General features: G+C 66.6%; 2 protein-coding genes across 4 annotated transcripts in view; one reads left to right on the top strand and one right to left on the bottom strand.

Moving 5' to 3' along the window:
• PIEZO1 (piezo type mechanosensitive ion channel component 1) overlaps window positions 1-13,696 on the top strand; it is a 53,692-nt gene extending 39,996 nt beyond the window's left edge. The window contains 30 exon segments of the mRNA XM_043599878.1: window positions 87-287; window positions 729-933; window positions 3,062-3,166; window positions 3,717-3,870; window positions 4,093-4,336; window positions 4,423-4,519; window positions 4,621-4,792; window positions 5,206-5,295; window positions 5,370-5,464; window positions 5,738-5,809; window positions 6,282-6,382; window positions 6,894-6,990; window positions 7,070-7,126; window positions 7,215-7,387; window positions 7,472-7,578; window positions 7,729-7,920; window positions 8,005-8,263; window positions 8,335-8,523; window positions 8,659-9,308; window positions 9,395-9,542; window positions 9,645-9,859; window positions 9,952-10,110; window positions 10,189-10,336; window positions 11,693-11,881; window positions 12,019-12,111; window positions 12,196-12,368; window positions 12,442-12,564; window positions 12,736-12,815; window positions 12,907-13,096; window positions 13,187-13,696. Of these exon segments, the coding sequence (XP_043455813.1) occupies window positions 87-287; window positions 729-933; window positions 3,062-3,166; window positions 3,717-3,870; window positions 4,093-4,336; window positions 4,423-4,519; window positions 4,621-4,792; window positions 5,206-5,295; window positions 5,370-5,464; window positions 5,738-5,809; window positions 6,282-6,382; window positions 6,894-6,990; window positions 7,070-7,126; window positions 7,215-7,387; window positions 7,472-7,578; window positions 7,729-7,920; window positions 8,005-8,263; window positions 8,335-8,523; window positions 8,659-9,308; window positions 9,395-9,542; window positions 9,645-9,859; window positions 9,952-10,110; window positions 10,189-10,336; window positions 11,693-11,881; window positions 12,019-12,111; window positions 12,196-12,368; window positions 12,442-12,564; window positions 12,736-12,815; window positions 12,907-13,096; window positions 13,187-13,436 (5,028 nt within the window). The 3' untranslated portion in view covers window positions 13,437-13,696.
• Window positions 10,599-21,328, bottom strand: CTU2 (cytosolic thiouridylase subunit 2). 3 transcript variants are annotated; one of them, XM_043599869.1, is made up of 15 exons: window positions 21,193-21,297; window positions 20,499-20,582; window positions 18,126-18,204; window positions 17,886-17,945; window positions 16,777-16,837; window positions 16,162-16,271; window positions 15,743-16,038; window positions 15,539-15,674; window positions 15,252-15,383; window positions 14,692-14,783; window positions 14,495-14,589; window positions 14,276-14,411; window positions 14,087-14,153; window positions 13,931-13,989; window positions 10,599-13,797 (listed from the first exon to the last, which is right to left on the bottom strand). In XM_043599869.1, exons 1-15 carry the CDS (start codon window positions 21,255-21,257, stop codon window positions 13,728-13,730), a joined length of 1,542 nt encoding a protein of 513 aa, XP_043455804.1. In that variant the 5' UTR covers window positions 21,258-21,297; the 3' UTR covers window positions 10,599-13,727. The 3 variants fall into 3 exon arrangements, with proteins under 3 accessions (XP_043455804.1, XP_043455803.1, XP_043455805.1); XM_043599868.1 differs by having other exon boundaries at window positions 13,665-13,797; window positions 15,743-16,271; window positions 21,193-21,328; XM_043599870.1 differs by lacking the exons at window positions 16,777-16,837; window positions 17,886-17,945; window positions 18,126-18,204; window positions 20,499-20,582; window positions 21,193-21,297 and adding an exon at window positions 16,647-16,768 and having other exon boundaries at window positions 13,665-13,797.
• Between the last annotated feature and the right edge of the window lie 26 nt (window positions 21,329-21,354).

The following is a 21,354-nucleotide window of genomic DNA, read 5'->3' as shown; positions in this document are numbered from 1 at the left end:
TGCGGGGGGTGCGGCCTGCCCCAGGTGAGTGCGGGGCCGGGGGCCGCGGGGCGGGGGGTGCGGCCTGACCGTGCGCCCCTCCCCAGAACCACCTGCTGGTCCTGCTGCTGCTGGTGTTCGAGGCCATTGTTTACCGGCGCCAGGAGCACCACCGTCGGCAGCACCAGCCGGCCCCGCTGCCTGCCCAGGCCGTCTGTGCCGACGGCACCCGCCAGCGGCTGGACCAGGATCTTCTCAGCTGCGTCAAGTACTTTGTCAACTTCTTTTTCTACAAATTTGGGCTGGAGGTGAGGCCCGGCGTCAGCCCTCACCCCTTACCTGGGCAGGGCTGAGGGTCCGCGTCCCTCTCCGCGGGGCCTCTGCAACTCGCTGGCCCTCGGGGGCCACCCGGGGGGGCACAGAGCACACACCTCTGAGGGCCGGACCCCCCGGGCTCAGTTGGCGTGTCCTGGGAGAGTAAGCTCTGGGGCTGGTCCCTGACTGGAGACTGGGTCGGAGTCTCCACTGAGCCTTGGAACCTCCTGAGATGTGGTCCCCGCCCGCCCCCCCCCCCCCCCGTCCCCACACGGCGGACACGTGTCCAGCTCTCCCTGCCTCCACGACAGCAGTGTGGGCCGTGGTGAACTTGGGCTGCTGCCCCCACCGTGCTCTGGGCCCTCCAGGCTGGAGGTGGGACCCGGGAGGTCCCCCCAGCAGCTCACTGTGCACCCCGTCCCCGCCGCCCCCAGATCTGCTTCCTGATGGCCGTGAACGTGATCGGGCAGCGCATGAATTTCATGGTCATCCTGCACGGCTGCTGGCTGGTGGCCATTCTTACCCGCCGGCACCGCGGAGCCATCGCCCGCCTCTGGCCCAACTACTGTCTGTTCCTGGCACTGTTCTTCCTGTACCAGTACCTGCTGTGCCTGGGCATCCCCCCGGCCCTGTGCCTCGGTGAGCCGGCGGCCGTGGGCCAGCTGCGGGGGCGCTTCCCCCGCCCCCTGCCCAGGGCCTCCCCTGACCCCTTCCGCGGACCCCGACGGCTGCAGCATCCCTGGGGGGGGGGGGGCGCTGGTGGCTTTTGGGTCCGATACAGGACCCCACGTCCGCCCTCGGCTGGGCTGCGCTCTGCTCTCGCGCCCTCTGGTCTGGGCGAGGTTTCGGGAGGGGGGGCCGGTGGGCCGAAGCCGCGTTTGCCGGGCGGTGCCTGCTTTGGCAGGTGTGGCTGTGTCCTGTCCTGGGAGTGCACTTGTCCACGTGGCCCTTCCGTGTCTGCGGCCCACGTGCTGTCGCGTCCGCCCGCTCCGGAGTGCGCCGCGGGCGGGGCCCGTAGGACCGACGTTGTCGCTTGATCCCGGCGCGCTGGTCACGTGGCTTTCTCTCACGTGTTCCTCAGCCGACCGCGGGCCCCGGGACGTCTTCCACCGCCACGGCGGCTCCCAGTTGGCCCCCGGAGCCCCTGAAGCCGCTCTGAGGCTTGAGCCGTGGTTGTGTGGGTGGTAACGGTGGGGGAGGCCACAGGCCAAATCCTTGCCCTGCGCGGCCACCACCGACCTGACGGCTCCTGACTCTGGCTTTTCCAGAATGTCTTGGAAACCAACCACAGGGCGCGTTACCAAACGCATTCCAGGTTCTCGCCGTCCTCGTCTCCGCCTTGTCGCCTGTTTTGTGTGCTGGCTTCTGACTTTGGACGCAGACTTGCAAAAGTAGCTCCCTGACGTGAGCCTGACGCAACCCAGTGCGGGAGCTCAGGCGTGCGCGCTGGTGCGGCTCTGGCCGCGGCCCCGTGAGTGCGCCCGTGTGTCAGTGCCGGGCAGCTCCCCGCGTCTTCGCCTTTCAGCACCTTGGAACTTTTGAGGGGCGCTGGGCTGTGACCCTGTGGGGAGTCTGCTGTCCTTGTGAGACCAGGTGACGGGGCCCTCTGGCGGCTGGGACGTGTGGGTCTCTATGCCTCACACGGGGCCAGTGTCTCCTGTCCGGTGCCATTCTGTCACTCGGGTGCAGGGCTGGCTGTGGGGTGTCTCCCCCAAGACTCGGCACACGGCCTGTTTCTCCTGGACCTTTCCGGCTAACTGCAGCCTCCGCGGCAGGTCCTGCTGCGGGAATTTCTCTGGGTTTTCTAGTGGTGGCTTTCTGTGTCTCAGAGTTATGGGTGGACATCTTTCGTAAAGTTTTCCATCCCGCTGATTTGTTGAGCTGCGAATTTATATCCTTCTGGGCTCTGGACGCTGCTGTTTTCGGTTCCACTCGAGGCCTGGCGTCCTCTTCTCGCTGGTCCATGTGGGCACCGCATTGGCCCTGGGAGTCCCTGCCCCCAGCGTCCTCTCCCTGTTCCCGCCCCCCATCCTCTCCCCACCCTAGCTGTTCCCGCCCCCGGAGTCCTCTCCCCACCCCCAGCCTGTCCCCACCCCACAGAGTGCTCTCCCGGCGCCCCCCCCCCCCAGGCTTCTCCACCCTGCGGTCCTGCGGGCCCTTTGCAGTCCCGATGTCCGTCCCAATGCTGAACTAGGACCACACCCCATGTCGCCGGGGGCTGGCTTGTTTTGCTTGGCGAACGTGCTGGGTGTGGTGCTTCCTGGTCGTCTCTGCCCGCTGAGGACTGGCCGTGCCCTGCACGAGCCCATCTCCCCTCCAGCCCCTGGAAGGCAGCCGGTTTCTCACGTGGGGCTCTCTAGAGTAGCGGGGCCAGGAGCGGCAGGGTGCAGGGCTGTGTCTGGGCGTAGTTCTCACTTCGCGGAATTGACCGCACAGTGTGGTTCCGGTGTTCGTTCCCGCCGGTGATGCACGCGGGACCCCTTGTCGTCGCTGAGTTTGTCTGGGCCGTTCTGATAGGTGTGTGTGGGAGCCTCGCTCTGGGCCTTCTGGGTCTGCCGCCCCTGCAGGCCCGTTACTCCCGGGCTGGGGTTCACTTCTTCCCCTGGACCCGGGCCCGTCTGTGCCTGAGAAACGCATAGGTAGGAACACACTGGAATCTCGCTCCCGAGACTCCAAGAGACTGTGTGAACACGTGGGCGGGTGCAGGGATGAGGCCTGTGGGCGGGGATGGGACACCGGGGGCCTGATGTGCACCCTGCGCCCACAGACTACCCGTGGCGGTGGAGCCAGGCCATCCCCATGAACTCCGCGCTCATCAAGTGGCTGTACCTGCCCGACTTCTTCAGAACCCCCAACTCCACCAACCTCATCAGTGAGTGCCTGCGGCCGGGCCCCAGAGGGCGGGGAGGTTTTGCCGGGGGGACAGGCGCCGCTCAGGCGTAGGCCCGGCTCTGCCAGCGTGGGACAGGGTGTCCGGGCCTCACCGGCGGCCAGTCCCGTGGTTCCCCAGAGGGACCTGTCCCCACAGGGGCGCCCACTTCCCCAGGCCCGACTCTGTGCACACGCAGCCACGCAGACCTGCCTCTGCTCGCCGTGTGCGTGCAGGTGTGGGTGTGGGGGTGGAGGCAGGTGGGACACAGGTGGACAGAGGGATAGACATGGGCGTGCCTCCTGACATCTACGTGGTGTGTGGCTGGGTGCACATCGGCCACACTTCCTGACGTGTGAGGCACAGCTACACGCGGGCCTGTCTCCCGCTGCCCACGCTCGGCTGTGGCCCTTGGCCCGGTGCGGCCCCCGCAGGAGCACACTGGCGCTCCTCTGCGGCCTCGAGTACGGGACCGGTGCCGGGTGGGCCGCGCCCTGCACGGCTGGAAGCCCCCCGAGGCGCGGCGCAGCGGCCGACTCCCGTGTGCCCGCAGGTGACTTCCTCCTGCTGCTGTGCGCCTCCCAGCAGTGGCAGGTGTTCGCAGCTGAGCGCACGGAAGAGTGGCAGCACGTGGCCGGCACCAACACTGACCGCCTGGAGGTGCCGCAGGGCGAGCCCGACCCCGTGCCCAACTTCATTTACTGCAGGTGCGTCCCGGGCACGGCCGGCCCGCGGCCCGCTTGGGGCCGGGGCCGCACGGGCAGCGCGCCTGCAGGCCTGGCGGGCGCTGGCGGCGGGATCCCCTCTGCCGGGCCGAGGGGCGGGCGCCGACCTGGCAGCGGGGGCGCGCCTCACCGGCTCCCCTGGGCCGAGGCTGCCGGGAGGAGGTGGGGCCGCCCGGGCCCCGCAGTGACGCCCCCGTCTGGCAGGTCCTACCTCGACATGCTGAAGGTGGCCGTCTTCCGTTACCTCTTCTGGCTGGTGCTGGTGGTGGTGTTCGTCACGGGAGCCACCCGCATCAGTATCTTCGGGCTGGGCTACCTGCTGGCCTGCTTCTATCTGCTGCTCTTCGGCACCAGCCTGTTGCAGAAGCACACGCGTGCCCGCCTCCTGCTGTGGGACTGCCTCATTCTGTACAACGTCACCGTCATCATCTCCAAGAACATGCTTTCGGTGCGCCCGGCCGGCCTGGCCCCCCTCCCCCCCCCCCCCCGCCCTCCCCGGGCCCAGGCTGACCCTGACCCCCCTTCCTGCCCCAGCTCCTGTCCTGCGTTTTCGTGGAGCAAATGCAGAGCAGCTTCTGCTGGGTCATCCAGCTCTTCAGCCTCGTGTGCACTGTCAAAGGCTACTATGACCGTGAGTGAGCAGGGGACGCGCTGTGGGCGGGGCTCGGAGACACGCACCGCTTCCGGGGTTCCGCCCCCTGACCCTGACCCTGACCCTGCCGCGCACCGCAGCCAAGGAGATGCTGAGCCGGGACCGGGACTGCCTGCTGCCCGTGGAGGAGGCTGGCGTGCTCTGGGACAGCGTGTGCTTCCTGTTCCTGCTGCTCCAGCGCCGCGTGTTCCTCAGCCGCTACTTCCTGCACGTCAGTGCGGAGCTCCAGGCCACCGCCTTGCAGGCCTCCAGGTCAGGCCCCACCTCGGGTCCCCCGGGTGGCGCTGCACCGCCCGCCACGTTAACGTGTCACTCGGGCAACTTCCAAGGGCCTGACCCACCCCAGCTCTGCCCCTGGCCGGCAGTTCGGCCCGTTTTTGCCCCCACACTGGCCCGAGGGCGCACGGCCCCTGGGCGGCCTCCCTGCCTGGGCTGTCGAGCCGGGCATCTCCTGTCCCCCACGGATGGCTCTTTGGTGGCTTGTTTCCCGCCCCCCCCGCTGAGAGTCAGGAGGCAGCAGGAGGGGGCCCTCTCCCTCATCCCAGCTCACGACAAGGGGACAAGGGAGGCTGTGGAGCTGGAGGGACCTGGGTGGAGGCTGGGCCCGGGCCACAGGTCGGGGAGCCGTGCCCCTGGGGTGCCAGGGTGACGCCGCCTCCCCGCAGGGGCTTCGCGCTGTACAACGCGGCCAACCTCAAGAGCATCGAGCTCCATCGCAAGGCGGAGGAGAAATCCCTGGCCCAGCTGAAGAGACAGTAGGTGCCGTCTAGGTGGGGGGCCCCGGGCTCTCCTGCCCAGCTCGGTGCTCAGAGCCACCCCCACCCCCCAGGATGGAGCGCATCCGCGCCAAACAGGAGAAGCACAGGCAGAGCCGGGCCGGCCGCAGCCGCCCCCAGGAGCCCCAGGGCCCCCCCCAGGAGCCGGGTGAGTGTGAGGGGCTCGCAGGGCCCCGGGGTCCCGGCGTCCGTGTCGCTGGCGCCCGCTCCTGTCTGGTTTGTGCCGCGTGCGCCCGTCTGTCCTGTGCCATGTGCTCACCGTGTCCCTGTGGGCCGCGGGCCAGCCTGCCACCGTCCGCCTGCACTCGTGGACTGTCCTCTGCTCCCCACAGCACCGCGAGGCCCCCTCTGTCTGGGGGCGCTGCCCACGCCCTCCCCGCGCCTCGCCCCGCTGGCTCACGCTCGCCTCGCCCCTCCACAGGGCCTGGCAGTCCACGGGGCTCGTCCCCGCCACGGAGGCAGTGGTGGCGGCCCTGGCTGGACCACGCCACAGGTACCACCTCCTTGGGCCCACTGTGCCCGGGCCCCTCCTCTCTCAGCTGCTGTGCGCCCACCTGTGGCCATGCACCCCGGCCTTTCCCCGTGTGCCCTGTCAGCCGGCCCTCCGGCCCTACCCCGCCACGCAGTAATAACAGGCTGGGCCTCGGTTCAGCCAGGTCCCCACACAGGCTTTGTGCTCCCCTGTTGCTCAGACTCTCACGAGTCTGAGTGTTCATGCTGACGCCCGCCCTCGTGTTCTTCCTGTCCCGTCTGTGTCCCGTCACTGCTCTGACCTGGCCCCAGCCTCCAGCTCCCGTGGCTTTCCCCCGGGATGGTGGGAGGCCAAGGGAACCCATGCTGGGTGCCACGGCCCAGGGCATTCCTGGACCCGTCTGGCACTAGAGAGGACTTGAGTCTTGGGGAGGGGGGGTGTGGAGCCCGAGCCCCTGTCGGGGAGGACAGTTCTCAGCCCCACCTGCCTGCAGTTATCCACTCGGGGGACTACTTCCTGTTCGAGTCTGACAGTGAGGAGGAGGAGGAGACCCCACCCGAGGACCCCAGGCCTTCGGCACAGAGCGCTTTCCAGGTGAGGTGGGAGGGTCGCCTGCCTGCCTTCCCCTGTCCGTCGGGCGCGGGGGGAGGAGAGACTCTCTCTAGCCAGCCTGCCCCGATCCGTTCAGACCTCCAGAGCCCACAGGTCACAGGCACACACAGGCCGTGGGGCGCACAGGTCACAGGCGGCGGTTCCGTGGGCCTCCGTCCACGGTCTCCTGACGTCGCCGCTGAGCGTCCAGGACTTGAGAAGGGTTGTGCGTGTTTGCTGGAAAACGGTGGGGTCGCTCGCCTACCCCTGGGTCCTCAGTTTGCAGGAAGTGGCCCTGGCACCGAATGCCAACCACGCGTGCAGGGTGTGGCCACGTGCCCTGCCCCCACGGCACAGCCCCACGGGACCCGCTTCCCACCCACCCTGAAGCAGGGAGCTAGCCGAAGGCCCCCAGCCCGGCCTGGTCCCAAGCTCCCCGGGAGCTCTGAGGTGGGCTGAGCGGGACCCGACGTCCCGGGAGGCAGGGTGTTGACCCCGAGGACCCGGCCCACAGCTGGCGTACCAGGCATGGGTGACCAACGCGCAGACGGTGCTGAGGAAGCAGCGGGAGGAGCAGGCGAGGCAGGAGCAGGCAGGGCAGCCGCCCGCGGGTGAGTCTGGGGCGTGCGGGGCGGGCGCCGGGGGCCACGGGGCCGCAAGGCGCTGACCAGCACACACACCTGTGCCCAGGAGGCGGCCCGGGGGCGGAGGCGGAGCCGGCGGAGGGCCCAGACCAAGAGGCGGCTGGTGCGTGGGTGCGCCCAGAGACCGGGGGGGGCGGGGGGCCTCCCACCGGCAGCCTCTGCAGCGCCCCTCTCCCCTGCCCCCGCCGCAGGCCACAGCCACGTGATGCAGCGGGTGCTGAGCGCCGTGCAGTTTCTGTGGGTGCTGGGGCAGGCGCTGGTGGACGGGCTGACGGACTGGCTGCGCACCTTCACGCGGCACCACCGCGCCATGAGTGACGTGTTGCGCGCCGAGCGCTACCTGTACACGCAGGCGCTGCTCAGGGTGAGTGCGCGCGCCCACACCCCCGAGTCCCGGGCCGGCCCCTCGCTGGGGAACTGCCACCCTGAGCCTCTCGCTGCCCCGCAGGGCGAAGAGGTACACCGGGGCCTGCTGGACCAGCTGTATGCCAGGGGCGTGGAGGCCGCACCACCAGGCTCCTCGGGGGCCCGAGACGCACCCGGCGCGGCGGCAAGGTGGGTGTGGGCTGGCGGGGCTCAAGAGGCGGCCGGGACCCGGCGGACTCGGGCAGAGCCGCCCCGCTGTGGGCGCACGGACCAGGACCCAGAGCCAGGGCAGAGCAGAGGGCGGGGCTGCCTCTCTGTGACCGCCCTCGCCTCCCGTAGTGGGCCGGGGGCCCAGGAGCCACTGAGCGCCGCCACGGAGGCCACCGGCGGCCCCCTGAGCACGGGGTGCAACGCCCGCAGCAGCGGCGAGGATGTGACGGCCGAGCCCGGGGCTTCCCTGCACAGCTCCCGGGAGCTTTCCGCCGGTGCTTCCACCCGGACCCGCACCGCCAGCGAGCTGCTCCTCAACAGGTCGGTGCCCGGGGCGGCCGGTGGGGGGTGCCGGGGGGGCGACGGGCGCTGGTGCGAGAGGGCCTGGGCGCGGCCTCCCCGCAGGCACCTGCACATCCAGGAGCTGGAGGAGGCCCAGCAGTTCGAAGCGAGGCAGGGCCGGGCGCTGCGGCTGCTGCAGGCCGCCTACCAGTGCGTGGCCGCCCACTCGGAGCTGCTCTGCTATTTCGTCATCATCCTCAACCACATGGTCACCGCCTCGGCCACCTCCCTGGTGCTGCCCGTGCTCGTCTTCCTGTGGGCCATGCTGTCCATCCCGAGGCCCAGCAAGCGCTTCTGGATGACGGCCATCGTCTTCACCGAGGTGGGCCGCGGCCCAGGGGGGCGGGGGAGAGGGAGTTCTGGCCGTGCCATGCTGAGCCTCCTCCCCTGCAGGTGACCGTGGTCACCAAGTACCTGTTCCAGTTTGGCTTCTTCCCCTGGAACACCCACGCGGTGCTCCGGCGCTACGAGAACAAGCCGTACTTCCCGCCACGGATCCTGGGCCTGGAGAAGACCGACGGCTACGTCAAGTACGACCTAGTACAGCTCATGGCCCTGTTCTTCCACCGCTCCCAGCTGCTGGTGCGTCGCCGGGGGCGGCAGGCGGGCACCTCCCGGCGCACACCCCACCTGCCGGGAGGCAAGCCTGGATGTTGCGGGTCCCGGGGTACGGCCACGCCAGCCTCCTCACCTCTCTCCGCCCCCACCCCCCTGCAGTGCTACGGCCTCTGGGACCATGAAGGGGACCAACTCTCCAAGGACCACGACCGCGGCACTGGGAAGAAGGGGGTTGAGGAGGAGCCGACGTCACCAGGACCCCAGGGAGAACCAGGGGTGGCTGGGGCCCTCGCCCAGTACCACATGCAGGCGGAAGCAGGGGAGGGGCCCCCAGAGGCTCCCGTGGAGCCCAAGCCCCGAGACCCAAAGCCCATCAGCCTGCGTTTCAGGAAGAGGAGAAGGGAGAGCACAGAGCCTGTGGAGCCCACAGCCGTTGGTACGACGGCCCTGTCCCTCCACGGCCACTGTGGCCCAGCGGGTTCCCACCTGGAGCCGTGGCCCCCGCCGCGTTCCTGGCCTGCCCTGCGTGGCAGGTGACGCAGCCCCGGCTGGCCCACTGCCAGCGACCTGGGGACGTCTCTGTGTTCATCCCAGCCTGCTGGTCCGTCAAGCGGGGTGATCCAGCCCCCTGGGGGGTGGTCTCGGGGTGGCCGGGAGTCGGAGCTGGGCCCGGCACCCCCGGGGCTCCCGTCAGCAGTGGCTGCTCCCACAGAAGGCGTGGCGGCGGCCCCGGGGAGCGAGAGGTGGAGTCGCCCCCGGGAAAGGGCGAGAGCCCTGGGGCACCGACTGCAGAGCTGCTGCCTGGCCCTGTGAGTGACCGCGGCAGCCCCCGGGCCAGGGCGGGTGGGAGGGCGCAGCTGGGGGCGCCGCGCACTGAGCCCACCGCCGCCGGCAGGGCCCAGAGCGTGTACCGGCCCCTGCATTGCTTTTTCCACGACATCCTGCACACCCAGTACCGCGCGGCCACCGACGTCTACGCTCTCATGTTCCTGGCCGACGTCGTTGACTTCATCATCATCATCTTTGGCTTCTGGGCCTTTGGGGTGAGCACAGAGCCCAACCCCCACCCCCCTGCCACCACCCCACCCCTCCCGCCACCACCCCACTCCCCCCACCCCCCCCTGACCTCTGCTCTCCCGGCACAGAAACACTCGGCAGCCACAGACATCACGTCCTCACTGTCAGACGACCAGGTGCCCGAGGCCTTCCTGGTCATGCTGCTCATCCAGTTCAGCACCATGGTCATCGACCGCGCCCTCTACCTCCGCAAGACCGTGCTGGGCAAGCTGGCCTTCCAGGTGGTCCTGGTGCTGGCCATCCACCTCTGGATGTTCCTCATTCTGCCCGCGGTCACCGAGAGGTGGGTGTCTGGCCGGGCCGGCGCTGGGCCCGGAGACCTTGGGGCTCCGGCCTCGGGCAGGGCGCCCTGACCTGGCCTTCCTGCCCCTGCAGGATGTTCAGCCAGAACGCAGTGGCCCAGCTGTGGTACTTCGTCAAGTGCGTCTACTTCGCCCTGTCCGCCTACCAGATCCGCTGCGGCTACCCCACCCGCATCCTGGGCAACTTCCTCACCAAGAAGTACAACCACCTCAACCTCTTCCTCTTCCAGGGGTGAGTGTGGGCGGGCGCGGGGCGCCGGGAGCGGGGCGGTCTCCCGCGGGCTGTCCTGATGGTGCCCGCCCCCGGCAGTTTCCGGCTCGTGCCGTTCCTGGTGGAGTTGCGGGCCGTGATGGACTGGGTGTGGACGGACACCACGCTGTCCCTCTCCAGCTGGATGTGTGTGGAGGACATCTACGCCAACATTTTCATCATCAAGTGCAGCCGAGAGACCGAGAAGGTGCCCGGGCCTAAGGCGGGTAGTGAGGGACACTGGTCGCTCCCCACTGGGGCAGATGGGCCACACGACAACCAGGTGGTGCTGGTGGTCCCCCCCACCCCTCACCTGGGGGCTGCCAACCCACGACCACATGAGGCCAGAAGGTGCCTCTTACAGGGAATGGTGAACTTGACCCTGTTGGGAACAGGCAGCTGACCGCGGTCTGAGCAAATACCCAGAAGAGGCCTGGCCTCTGGTCTTGGGCACCAAGTATCAGCCGAGGTCCCGTTAGCAGCTTTACTGGGGGACAGTGGGCGCAGAACCTGCCCCATCCACCTGTACAACTCAGCGACGCATAGCACGGTCACCGAGCTGTGCCACTGTCCCCTCGGGTCTAAACCCGGCCCAGCGCTCCAGCAAGAACCCCTCGCTGCAGGGATTTGCCTGTTCCAGAAGGTTCGTGCACATGCAGTCACGTGCCCCATAGCCCGGTTCCGGCTTCTTTTGTTCTAGGGGGTTCAAAGCGCCGTCCACGTGGCCTGTGTCAGGACTTGGGGTTTTCGTGGCCGAGCAGCTTTTTATCACGTGACTGAGCCACCTTTCTTACGCCACCATTCCAAACTGTGAAGGAGGCTGGGCTTCTGTTTTGTTGATCGCAGCGAGTGTTGCTGTGGATGCCTCAGCCCCTCGGCCGCCCCGCTCCCCCCCTCTGCGGCGTGGGGGCTGCCGGTCTCCCCACGTCCTCGCCAGCACTTGTGACTGAGAGGTGACCGCCTCAGTGCAGTCTTGGTTCTGGTGGCCCTGATGGCTCGTGACGGTGACACTCTTCTCCCGTGCCTGTCGGTCGTCTGCTTTGCCCCTTGCGTCCCTGGGTTGTCTGTCGTCTTATCGTTGACTTACAAGAACTTCTGTTCTGGACGCTATAGCCCCTCTCAGGCAGGATTTGCCCCGAAGCCTCCCGTTCTGCGGGCTCTCTCTCCACGGTCTCTCCCCCTCCCCTGAAACACAGGAGTCTTTCTCTGACGTCCAGTTTTCTGCTGGTGCTCTTGTGAGGTCCGAGAATCTCTCACCAGATCCTGAGGAATGAAACTTTGCCCCTGGGAGTTTTACTGACCGTCCCATCTCTCTGGTGTGTCGGTGTCCGTTTGTCCCAGCACAACCGTTGACGAGCCTATCCTTTCCTCTGTCGGCGCGAGGGTCTGTTTCTGGGTTCTCGGCTGTACTTGGCCGGTGTCTGTGCACGCAGAGGCCACGCTAAGTGCTGTTCCAGGCTGTGGCCGCGTGAGGACGGCCCCCGGAGCAGCAGGGGGTGGGGGTCCGGGACGGGGCGGGGGGGGCAGGCAGAGCTGAGGCCCTGACCCACACCCCGCCCCCCAGAAATACCCGCAGCCCAAGGGGCAGAAGAAGAAGAAGGTGGTCAAGTACGGCATGGGCGGGCTCATCATCCTGTTCCTCGTGGCCATCATCTGGTTCCCTCTGCTCTTTATGTCCCTGGTGCGCTCCGTGGTCGGCGTCGTCAACCAGCCGATCGACGTCACCGTCACCCTCAAGCTGGGTGGCTACGAGGTGAGCCACCGGTCTGTCCCGGCCGGGGAGCAGGACGGTGGGCCAGTCCCACACCACTCGTCTTTAGAGTTCCACGCGGCGCTGGCGGCCGGGGGCCCAGGGGCTCCCTGCAGCGTCACACCGTCCCCCCACCGCAGCCCTTGTTCACCATGAGCGCGCAGCAGCCGTCCATCGTGCCCTTCACGCAACAGGCCTATGAGGAGCTGTCCCGACACTTCGACCCGAACCCTGTGAGTGGGCCCCGGGCTGCACCTGCGGGGGCGGGGGGCGGGGTGGAGGGGGCTGCCGCTCGCTCAAGTGCCCCCTGGGCCCAGCTGGCCATGCAGTTCATCAGCCAGTACAGCCCCGAGGACATCGTCACGGCGCAGATCGAGGGCAGCTCCGGGGCGCTGTGGCGCATCAGCCCACCCAGCCGGGCCCAGATGAAGCGGGAGCTGTACAACGGCACCGCCGACATCACCCTGCGCTTCACCTGGAACTTCCAGAGGTGCGGCCCGGGCTGGGGCAGGACCCGGGTGGGGTGCGGCCCGCCGTGGGTCACGCCGTGTCCTGGCCCGTAGGGACCTGGCCAAGGGCGGCACCGTGGAATACACCAACGAGAAGCACACCCTGGACCTGGCTGCCAATAGCAGCGAGCGGAGGCAGCTGGCCAGCCTGCTGGAGGGCACCTCGGACCAGTCGGTGTGAGTGGGGGAGAGCGCTGGGGGGCGGGGCCTGCCGGAGGGCACCTGGGACCTGTCGGTGTGAGTTGGGGAGGGGGCGCTGGGGGCCGGGCCTGCCCGAGGGCACCTGGTACCGTCGGTGTGAGTGGGGGAGGGGGCGCTGGGCCTGACTCCCGCCCCTTCTCCCCGCAGGGTCATCCCCAATCTCTTCCCAAAGTACATCCGTGCTCCCAACGGGCCCGAGGCCAACCCCGTGAAGCAGCTGCAGCCCAGTGAGTGTGTGACAGCGAGTGCATGCGAGTGGGGGGTTGGCGCCACCCCGGGCAAGGGTGGGGGCCCTGACGGAACCTGGCTCTGCCCCAGACGAGGAGACCGACTACCTCGGAGTGCGCATCCAGCTGCGGAGGGAGCGCGTGGGCTCGGGGGCCGCCGGCTTCCTGGAGTGGTGGGTCATCGAGCTGCAGGACTGCCAGGCTGAATGCAACCTGCTCCCCATGGTCATCTTCAGCGACAAGGTCAGCCCGCCCAGCCTCGGCTTCCTGGCCGGCTACGGGTGAGTGTGCTGCGCGCAAAGGCGGATGGGCGGCGGTGGCTGCAGCCTCCGTGGCCCAGGACTCAGCCCACCCCCGCCCCCGCCCGGCAGGATCATGGGGCTCTACGTGTCCATCGTGCTGGTCATCGGCAAGTTCGTGCGTGGCTTCTTCAGCGAGATCTCCCACTCCATCATGTTTGAGGAGCTGCCCTGCGTGGACCGCATCCTCAAGCTCTGCCAGGACATCTTCCTGGTGCGGGAGACGCGCGAGCTGGAGCTGGAGGAGGAGCTCTACGCCAAGCTCATCTTCCTGTACCGCTCGCCCGAGACCATGATCAAGTGGACCCGCGAGAAGGAGTAGGAGCCGGGGCCCCGCACCCAGGCAGGAAGGAGCCGCCCGGCAGACCGCCGGGCCCCGATGCTGCTGCCGGAACGAAGGAGAGAAGGAAGGAAGGAAGGAAGCTAGGAAGCTATGGCCCCTCCCCCGCCCGGCTCAGGGCGCCTCCTCCTCCCCGAGGGCCCCACGCGGCCGGCACGCTGGGCTGGGGCTGGAGCGTCCAGCCTTCCCCTCCCCACGAGTACTGTAGGGTTTTCTAATTAAAAGTATTTTTATTTATGCGATCCGCGCCCCCGGCTCTTGGCGGCCCCAGGCTCAGCTCTCGGCCGTGTGCGTCTCCCCAGCGCCGTTCTCCACCAGATACTCCTGGATCTCCTGCGAGGCCCTGGGGGAAGCCACACGCTGGGAACCTGCCGCCAGGTGCAGAGGCCCAGAAGGACCCTCCCCACCAGCCCCCCCGCAACACACACACACACACACACAAAGGGGGCTCCCCCAGCTGTGTGGCTAGCCAGTACCTTTGGCTGCGGAGCTGGGCCTCGGCCAAGATGTAGGGTGGCAGGAGGTCCAAGGAGGGCTGTGACAGAGAGCACCGCCGTGGGTGAGGGGCCGTGAGGCACAGAGCCCCGGGGGTGGACCTCTCCTGTCACCACCCGTGGGCGGGAACCACTCACCACATCCTTCATGTTCGCACGGCAGCCATAGCACAGCTGCTCGATGACGCGGGCTCGGGAGTCCTCCCTGCGGGAGCAGAGCTGTACGTGACCACCTCGCCCGGGCCCTGGAAGTGCCACCCCCCGCCCTGGACAGCTGCGTGGAGCTGCGTGGGGCCGGCCGTGGTGGCAGGACAGGGCGGGCCTTACCTCCCGCAGGGCCCAGCACCCTGGCAGCGGTTCTGGGCGCCGCCCACCTCTGTGGATGCTCCAGCCCCAGCCCGTGGGGTGGGGGGCTGCGTCTGGGAGAAACTGGAGGTCTGGGCCCCGAAAGCCGTGGCGCTGTCTGCAGGCAAAGAAAAGCTGAGAATCTGCTGGGGACCGGACCCCGCCTCCCACTTGCCGGGGCTCCTCCCCCTCCACACGGACCAGCAGCGTCGACGTCCAGCGTGCACATACAGAGCAGGCAGCGGGGGCCGGCGGCACAGCCATCGCGGGGGGCCTTGACCAGCTTCTCACTCGTCCTGAGGGTGTGGCAGACAGGGCGCGAGGCACCGTCAGGCTGGGGCTCCGCTCCCACAACCCGACCCCGGCACGGGGGTTCGTGCACACGCGCGCACACGCACCTGTACACGGTGCTGACGGTAGATGGGAACTGGGCTTGCAGCCGGAGCAGGAAGCCCTCCATCAGGCGGTGGACGCTGGCCTTTTCGGGGGCCTAAGGGGAATCAGATGAGGGCCGCAGGAGTGGCGCCCCAGGCCGGGCCGAGGGGCCACAGCTTCACGCTGGCAGCCCCCACGAGCGCCACGTCAGGGCTGGAGTCGGCCGGAGCACCCGCCTCTGAAGCGTCCCGGTTGCTGAACGCAGTGGCTCTCACAGATCGTGCCGTCAGATTTCTCCAAGATCAGTCCTGCCCGTCCTACACCTGCGAGCCCTTCCCAGAGACGCAGGCACCTGGGGGCCAGCCACCTACCGCCCCCCGGCACACCCCCTCTTCCTGGAGGACAGCAGTCCACCTCCGCACTGCGGGGGAGTGCCCTGCGTCTGCTCCCAGAATGCCGGGCACGCTGCTGTTAACACTGAGGTCTGAGAGCCAGTGTGGACACGGCTCAGGTCACCGAGGGGTGCCGGTGACCTCTGACCCCATGCCGAAGGGCGGGGGCCCGCCCAGGTCCCGCAGCTCACCTTGGTATCGATGGCGGGGGTGAAGACGGAGGGCACAGCAAACAGGCGGTTGTAGAAAGCGACCTCCTTCAGCGTGTGGTCGCGCATGGGCCGCACCACCACCACGTCACCGTGACGCTCATCTGAGAAGCCCTGCGGGGGGCGGGGGCACGTCCCTCACCACCCCCACCAGACGGGCTCGAGTCCCTCCTTCCCCGCTCCGCGAGGGAGACCCCGGGGCTGACTCTCGACACTACTTCCAAGTGACAGGGGCCAACAGGGTCCCTGAAAGGCCTGCACCCGCGTACCGTGTCCCAGGCGAGAAAGGCCCCTCTGCCCAGCGCCAGGCTGGTCATGAGCTTGATAGCCAAGCGGGTACAGCTGTCTCCTGTCATCACCTTGGAGTAGCCATGGGTCCGGGCCACGTGCAGGATCAGGTGCGTCCTGGAGAGCACAGGGTCTCAGGGTCCAGGTGAAGCCAGGCCGAGACCCCGGGCGGGCGGGGGGCTTACCGCAGGGTGTGCAGAAACTCTTCTTTGGCCGTCAGCGTCTTCACGGAGCCAAACAGTCGGGACAGAGCCTCGGTCTGGGCGGCTGGCGGTGGCCCCGCCGGGTCCTGGGACTCCTGGGTGCCAGGCGGGCTCAGCCGCTCCTCTCCCTGGGCGGGGCTGGGGCTGCCCCCTGCCCTCTCGGTCCCTAGCGTGTGCTGCTGCTGGAGGAAACTGTCCACAGCCACCTTGTAGGTCCCCACGGCCCCCACCGGCTCCTGGGCAGAGCAGCGCAGCACCGACGGCGACAGACCGAACACCTTCCGGGGCAGGGGGACAGCGTAAGGCCCAGCCCACCCCTGCGTGCCGCGACTCAACAGGCCCCTCGCGTACACCCCAGGAGCCCACCCTCCAGGGGCCTTATCAGACACAGGCCCGCCCACCTCCTCCAAGGCGACAAGGTGCCACGGGAAGCCGAGGGTCTGCAGGATCAGCTTCATTTCAGCCACAGTTTTCGCTCTGTCCTCCGGGCTCTGCCCACAAGCCGCTCCCTCTGAAAAACGGCAGGCGGGAAGGAGTCACGGCTACAGAAGAGCCGGAGACGGGACAGGGCCAATGCCGTGTGAGACATCCTATGCGGCTTTTCTGCAGGAACAACAGCCAACCTGTTCTCCTGGGGGAGCATTTTCAGAGCGGGCAGTGGGTTCACGGTCATGGCACAGGGAGGTGTGGGGAGGGGAGGCCTGACTGACCACAGTGCCAGAGATCCACCTGGGAGCCTATCTCAAGGGAGCAAGGCGGGGGGCAGGTTAGCGACTGGGCCCTGGGGAAGCGAACTCGCCCATCCCTCTCGGGGCCCCTCCGTCTCACTTGGGGCCCTTCCGGCCTGACTCTGATAAAGCGGATTGTGTTAAGACGACAACCGTGCCTTTCTGGCCGGACACGCGTGCTGTCTCCAAAAACTGCCCCCAGCAGGGCCTTGCTAAGGTCACAGCACCCGCTGTCTGAGTGGGGCTCATCCTGAGCAGCGGGGTAGGGGTGAGGGTGGCCACACGCACCATCCACGTAGATGACCCCCGGCACGAAACGCAGTCGTTTGGCAGAATCTCGACTCAGGCCCTGGAGAGAAAAGGGACAGGAGCTCAGCCCCCCAGTTAGAAAACACAGGACAGTTTCCCGGCACAGACCATTCTCTACCTCGACTGAAGCCCCCTGGGAAGTGGTGCTGACCCCCACGTGGGGTGGACAGGCCATTCAGAGGAGGTGCTGTCAGGCCCCACAGGGAGGCCACGTGGGTCAAGGTGGCCTGCCTGCGTATCTCACTGCCCCCGCACGACCTGCTCCTCACGAGTCAGTCCCTCCCTCCTGGCTACGCCCCGAGAAGTGGCCTACTCAAGCACCTCTGGCCACCGAGAGTGCGACGGAACAGCAGAAAATCCAGGCACTACCAGTCAGAGGGAAGGGGGCCACCAGGTGCCAGACAAAAGGCCAGGTTCAGTGGGCCGTGACGCGAGAGTGGAGCACCAACCAGACGCACCACACCGGGGGCCCTAGGACAGACCGCCCCCATGGCCGCAGCCCCTCTAGGGGAACGCACAGGGTCTGTGTGTCCCAGCCCCGGGCCAAGACCCCCGAGGCGGCCAGCATTCTGCGCAGGCCGCCGACCGCCTGGAGCCCAGCTCTGCACCCAGAGCACCTTCCTCACTCCGGCTCCCCACCCGACTTAGCCACCTGGGGGCCCCGCTGCTCACTCGGGTCTCTCCTTAAACTTCTCAAGGAGGCTGCCCATCCCCAGCCAGGCCGGACCCCTTTTGGGTTCCCCAAGGCACCTGCTCCTATGTCACAGTCTCGTCCTCCACCCAGGACCGGGGGGAAGCCCATGACCTGACAACACCCCAAGCGATGCTCCACCGTGCCGCGACACCGTTCTGGTGATAATGACTCTACACGGTCAGCAAAGTACTAAACCGAGGCAGAGCTGGGTCACTCCAGACGCAGCCCCAGCACGGGCACCTCTTGTACACACATCGAGGAACCCTCCGGTTGTCCCGGCTGCTGGCGGGCTGCTCCCACAAGCTCCAGGCAAGAGCCCCTCAGGGCAGGGCCCCCGACCCTGGAGCTTAGCCGGGCAGCAGCAAGGCCCCTGGAAGATGCTGGAGGGATGTACCTCAAGGACCTGCCAGACCATGGAGCTGGATGAAGGCCCCCCAGACCACGCCAGGAGCACCTAAGGGAGAAGGAACGTCGCTGGAGGGCACCGCGTCTCCAACAGGAGCGTGTCCACCGTCTCCCCCACCACCCGTGCACGACAGTAGGAAGGGACACGGGGATTGAGAGCCGGGGCCCAGGGGGGGGGGGCTGGGCTTTCCAACTGGGGACCCCACAGAGGGGTCACCCCACACGCTACCTTCTCTCCTGGAAAGATGAGCCGATTCTTCCCCAGCACGGCTCTGAACTTGTGGACGTAAAACGCCCTGAAGCAGTCCCTGCAACACAAGCAAGCAGCAGCTGCGGGGGCGCTGCCCGGGCGGCCCACCTCCTCGCCCAGACGGGGAGGCGGCCCGAGACTCTGCCTGGCGTGCCCCTTCTTTTACCAACTTCCGGCTTTGACCGGAAGCATCTTGACCAAGGCTCTGCCCAGCAACTGCCAAGGGAAGCCAAGCTTACGGGGCTCTCGCCAGCTGGGTCTGCCCCGCGATCAGCCCCACGCTGCGAGGGAGGCCTCCCTTGGTCCCCAGCAACCCTTACTCGTGTGAACTGATGCCCGAGGGGCTCGCAGCCCCGGTGCCACCCGCACCCCCAAACGCTCAGGAGGGCCCGGCTGGCAGAACAGACGGACACCGGAAAGTGCAGGGCAAGGCCAGCCCGACCCTCCCCTAAGCAGAGTTGAAGGTCCCTTCTGGGACCCCCATGGGGAGAAGTACTATCCCTCTGGGTGAAGGGGGAGCCCCGAACAGGCTGTGTGGTGGGGGCGTCCCAAAGCTCCACACTGGCCCAATGAGCTGATCCCACCTGGACCAGAAAGGCTGGGAAGCTCGTGCCAAGCGCACAGTCCTGGCTGCTTCTTCAAACCTACAGAATCAAAGCACTCAGAACCACAGGCCTTGGGAATCTGTGTTGATGATAAACCTCCCAGCTGGTTCTCATGTTCACTAGGTCAGAAGTGCTCAGCCTTGGCCACAGGTTAGAATCACTCAGGCCAAATACGGCAGAACGTGCCAGAGTGAGGCCCAGGCACTTGCATTTGAAAGCTCCCTGGCAAGCCCAGCAGGGAGTCAGGGTCAAAGACAGCACCCTGAAAAGAGGGAGCAAGGTGGCTCCGTTACAACCGCCCCACACCTGGGGCTGCACCCCTAAATCTACTTTCTTTTTCCCATTAAGACACATCAATGTCTACAGCAATCCCCACCCCCACCGCTGAACAGACACCACAAGGAGGGGTGACCCCGGGTCCTTTGTAACTCAACTCAGTGTTTAATAAAATGTTGGGACCCTAGGTGACCAGCCACGGGCAGTGACTCCCAAGAAAGTCACGCGTGGCAGACCCCCGAAACCAACAGATGCTTGACTCACTCCCCACTTCACGGGGCACAAAGAGAACCCTGTCGCTGCCCACAGGCAGGGGGAGCTCTCAGCCCAGAAGGAGCTGCTGTGGCCTCTTCTCTGTTTAGAACAATTATCACTTCTTAATATTTTTTCTTTTAAGAACTTATCTGAGAGAGAAGGACAGAACAAGCAGGGGAGGGGCAGAGAGAGAGGGGGGACGGAGGATCTAAAGCAGGCTCTGTGCTGACAGCAAAGAGCCCGATGTGAGGCTCAAACTCACAAACCGTGAGATCATGACCTGAGCTGAAGGTGAATGCTTAACCGACAGCCACCCAGGTGCCCTGGAACAATCGTCACTTTTTGATGTTCTAAGTGATCAAAGCTTGCCTTCTTTGCTTAAAATGTATATTCTAGTGGCACACACCAAGTCCACTGGGTTCCCAAAAGATGGCTGGGGAGGAGAAAGTTTTAGGGAAAAAAAGAAACAAAAAGCTCAGTCCCTTCAGTTTCCCTTTTGGAACATTCTGGAAAGTAGAGTCTAAGACTCTTGGAGACTAACTTTAAAAACATGAGCTGGTCACTCATTCAACAAAGGTTCGTCTCCCACCCAAAGCACGAAACGTCCGCAGCAATTAACACAGATAAACCAGGAGCCTGGTCCTGCCCTCATGGTGCTGTGAACCCAGGGGAAGCGAACAGGTGTTGGAGGAGCTCTGATTCACTGCTGACAAGTCAAGGGCCACAAGACGGCTTCAGAGAAAACAGAGCATGTTCATAACAAGGTCCTCTGGGAATCAGCCTCCTCTGCTCCCCTCCAAAGTCCCGCCCCCCCCCCCCCACCTCAGAGCTTGAAGAAAGCTGCAAACCTCCCTCCATCCCACACAAGTAAAGTGGCCCTCAGAGCAGCTGGCCAAGATCTCAGGATGCTCTAATCTGCCCCGAGATGCTCATCCTGCCCGTAACTCACCTCATCCTCACTGCCAACTGTCCCCTTAAGAGCCATCACATACCTTCCTGCCACTGAATCCAGAGCTGGATAATGGGAGAATTATGGGGTGCCCATGCAGCAAACCAATACCCCCACCCCCACTCACCAGAGTCACCGGGAGCGATGTTAGAAGTACAGTAAGGTGATTACATGCTCTTTAAAGCAAGAGGTCAAGACACAGAGATGGGGGCAATCCTGGCTGCCGAGTCACCCCGTGTCTGCCTCCCACCCACCTCCACGCCTCACCTGCAGAAGGCGTCTCCGGCTCGGATCACCACAACGGGTACGCCTTCCTTGCACTTCACACACTTCAGCTCGCGGCTTCGGAGGCTTGGGGGGAAGAAGGAGGCAAGAACACAGGTTGCAGACCTCCCTCCGGGCAGACTCTGAGGAGGCGGCGGCCCGTTTTCTCACCCCAACCTGGCGTATGAGGAGTTCTTCAGGGCAGCTGTACACACACCAGCCAAGGCTTGTGCCTTACCCTAACTACCAGTATGAAAAAAGACGACGGCCGTGGGGGTATCTTAGTCTGCTAAAGCCAGCTCAGGAAAGCACATAAAGGCCACCTGTCAATCTCGCCAAGGCAGGCATGACACACCACCGCTTGCCCCGTGTGGATCTGGAGGGGAGAAGTGGAACCAGTGCGTGGAAGCGACAGGGAGGCCGACCTCCTCTTCGACTACGGAAAGTTCGGTCAGCGCTGGAGCCGTCCGCACTGGCGGCCAGAATTACAAGTGCCAGCGGGCAGAGGGAGCCCCCTCCTGGGGTGTTCACCGCCGGCTACACGGGCACTCCCCGGGTGCCGCGGAACGAGGTGCAGCCCCCGCTTGGGACGCCAGGGCTTCCGGGCCCCCGGCCGTCTCCTGGCTTCCCGGAGCGCAGCTCCCCGGGCAGACGGCGCCGGGAAAGAGAGGGGCCGGTGCGGACGCCCGGCTCTCACCCAGGCCGCGGCGGCGGCGGTCCCTCGGGCGCCGGGTCCCCGTAGTCCTCGCCAACCTGGCACATGGCGGCGCTGGGTCCCACCGTAGTAAGCGGCGGCGACGAGGAGACGCGTCCTGATGACGTCACCGGGACGCCGTCCGGACTGCGCTCGGCCGGCTGG

This window comes from Prionailurus bengalensis, chromosome E2 (genome assembly GCF_016509475.1).
Source record: "Prionailurus bengalensis isolate Pbe53 chromosome E2, Fcat_Pben_1.1_paternal_pri, whole genome shotgun sequence".
Lineage (NCBI taxonomy): Eukaryota > Metazoa > Chordata > Mammalia > Carnivora > Felidae > Prionailurus > Prionailurus bengalensis.
The sequence above is the reverse complement of the archived record's forward strand: the minus strand, read 5'-3'. Positions and strand labels throughout refer to the sequence as shown.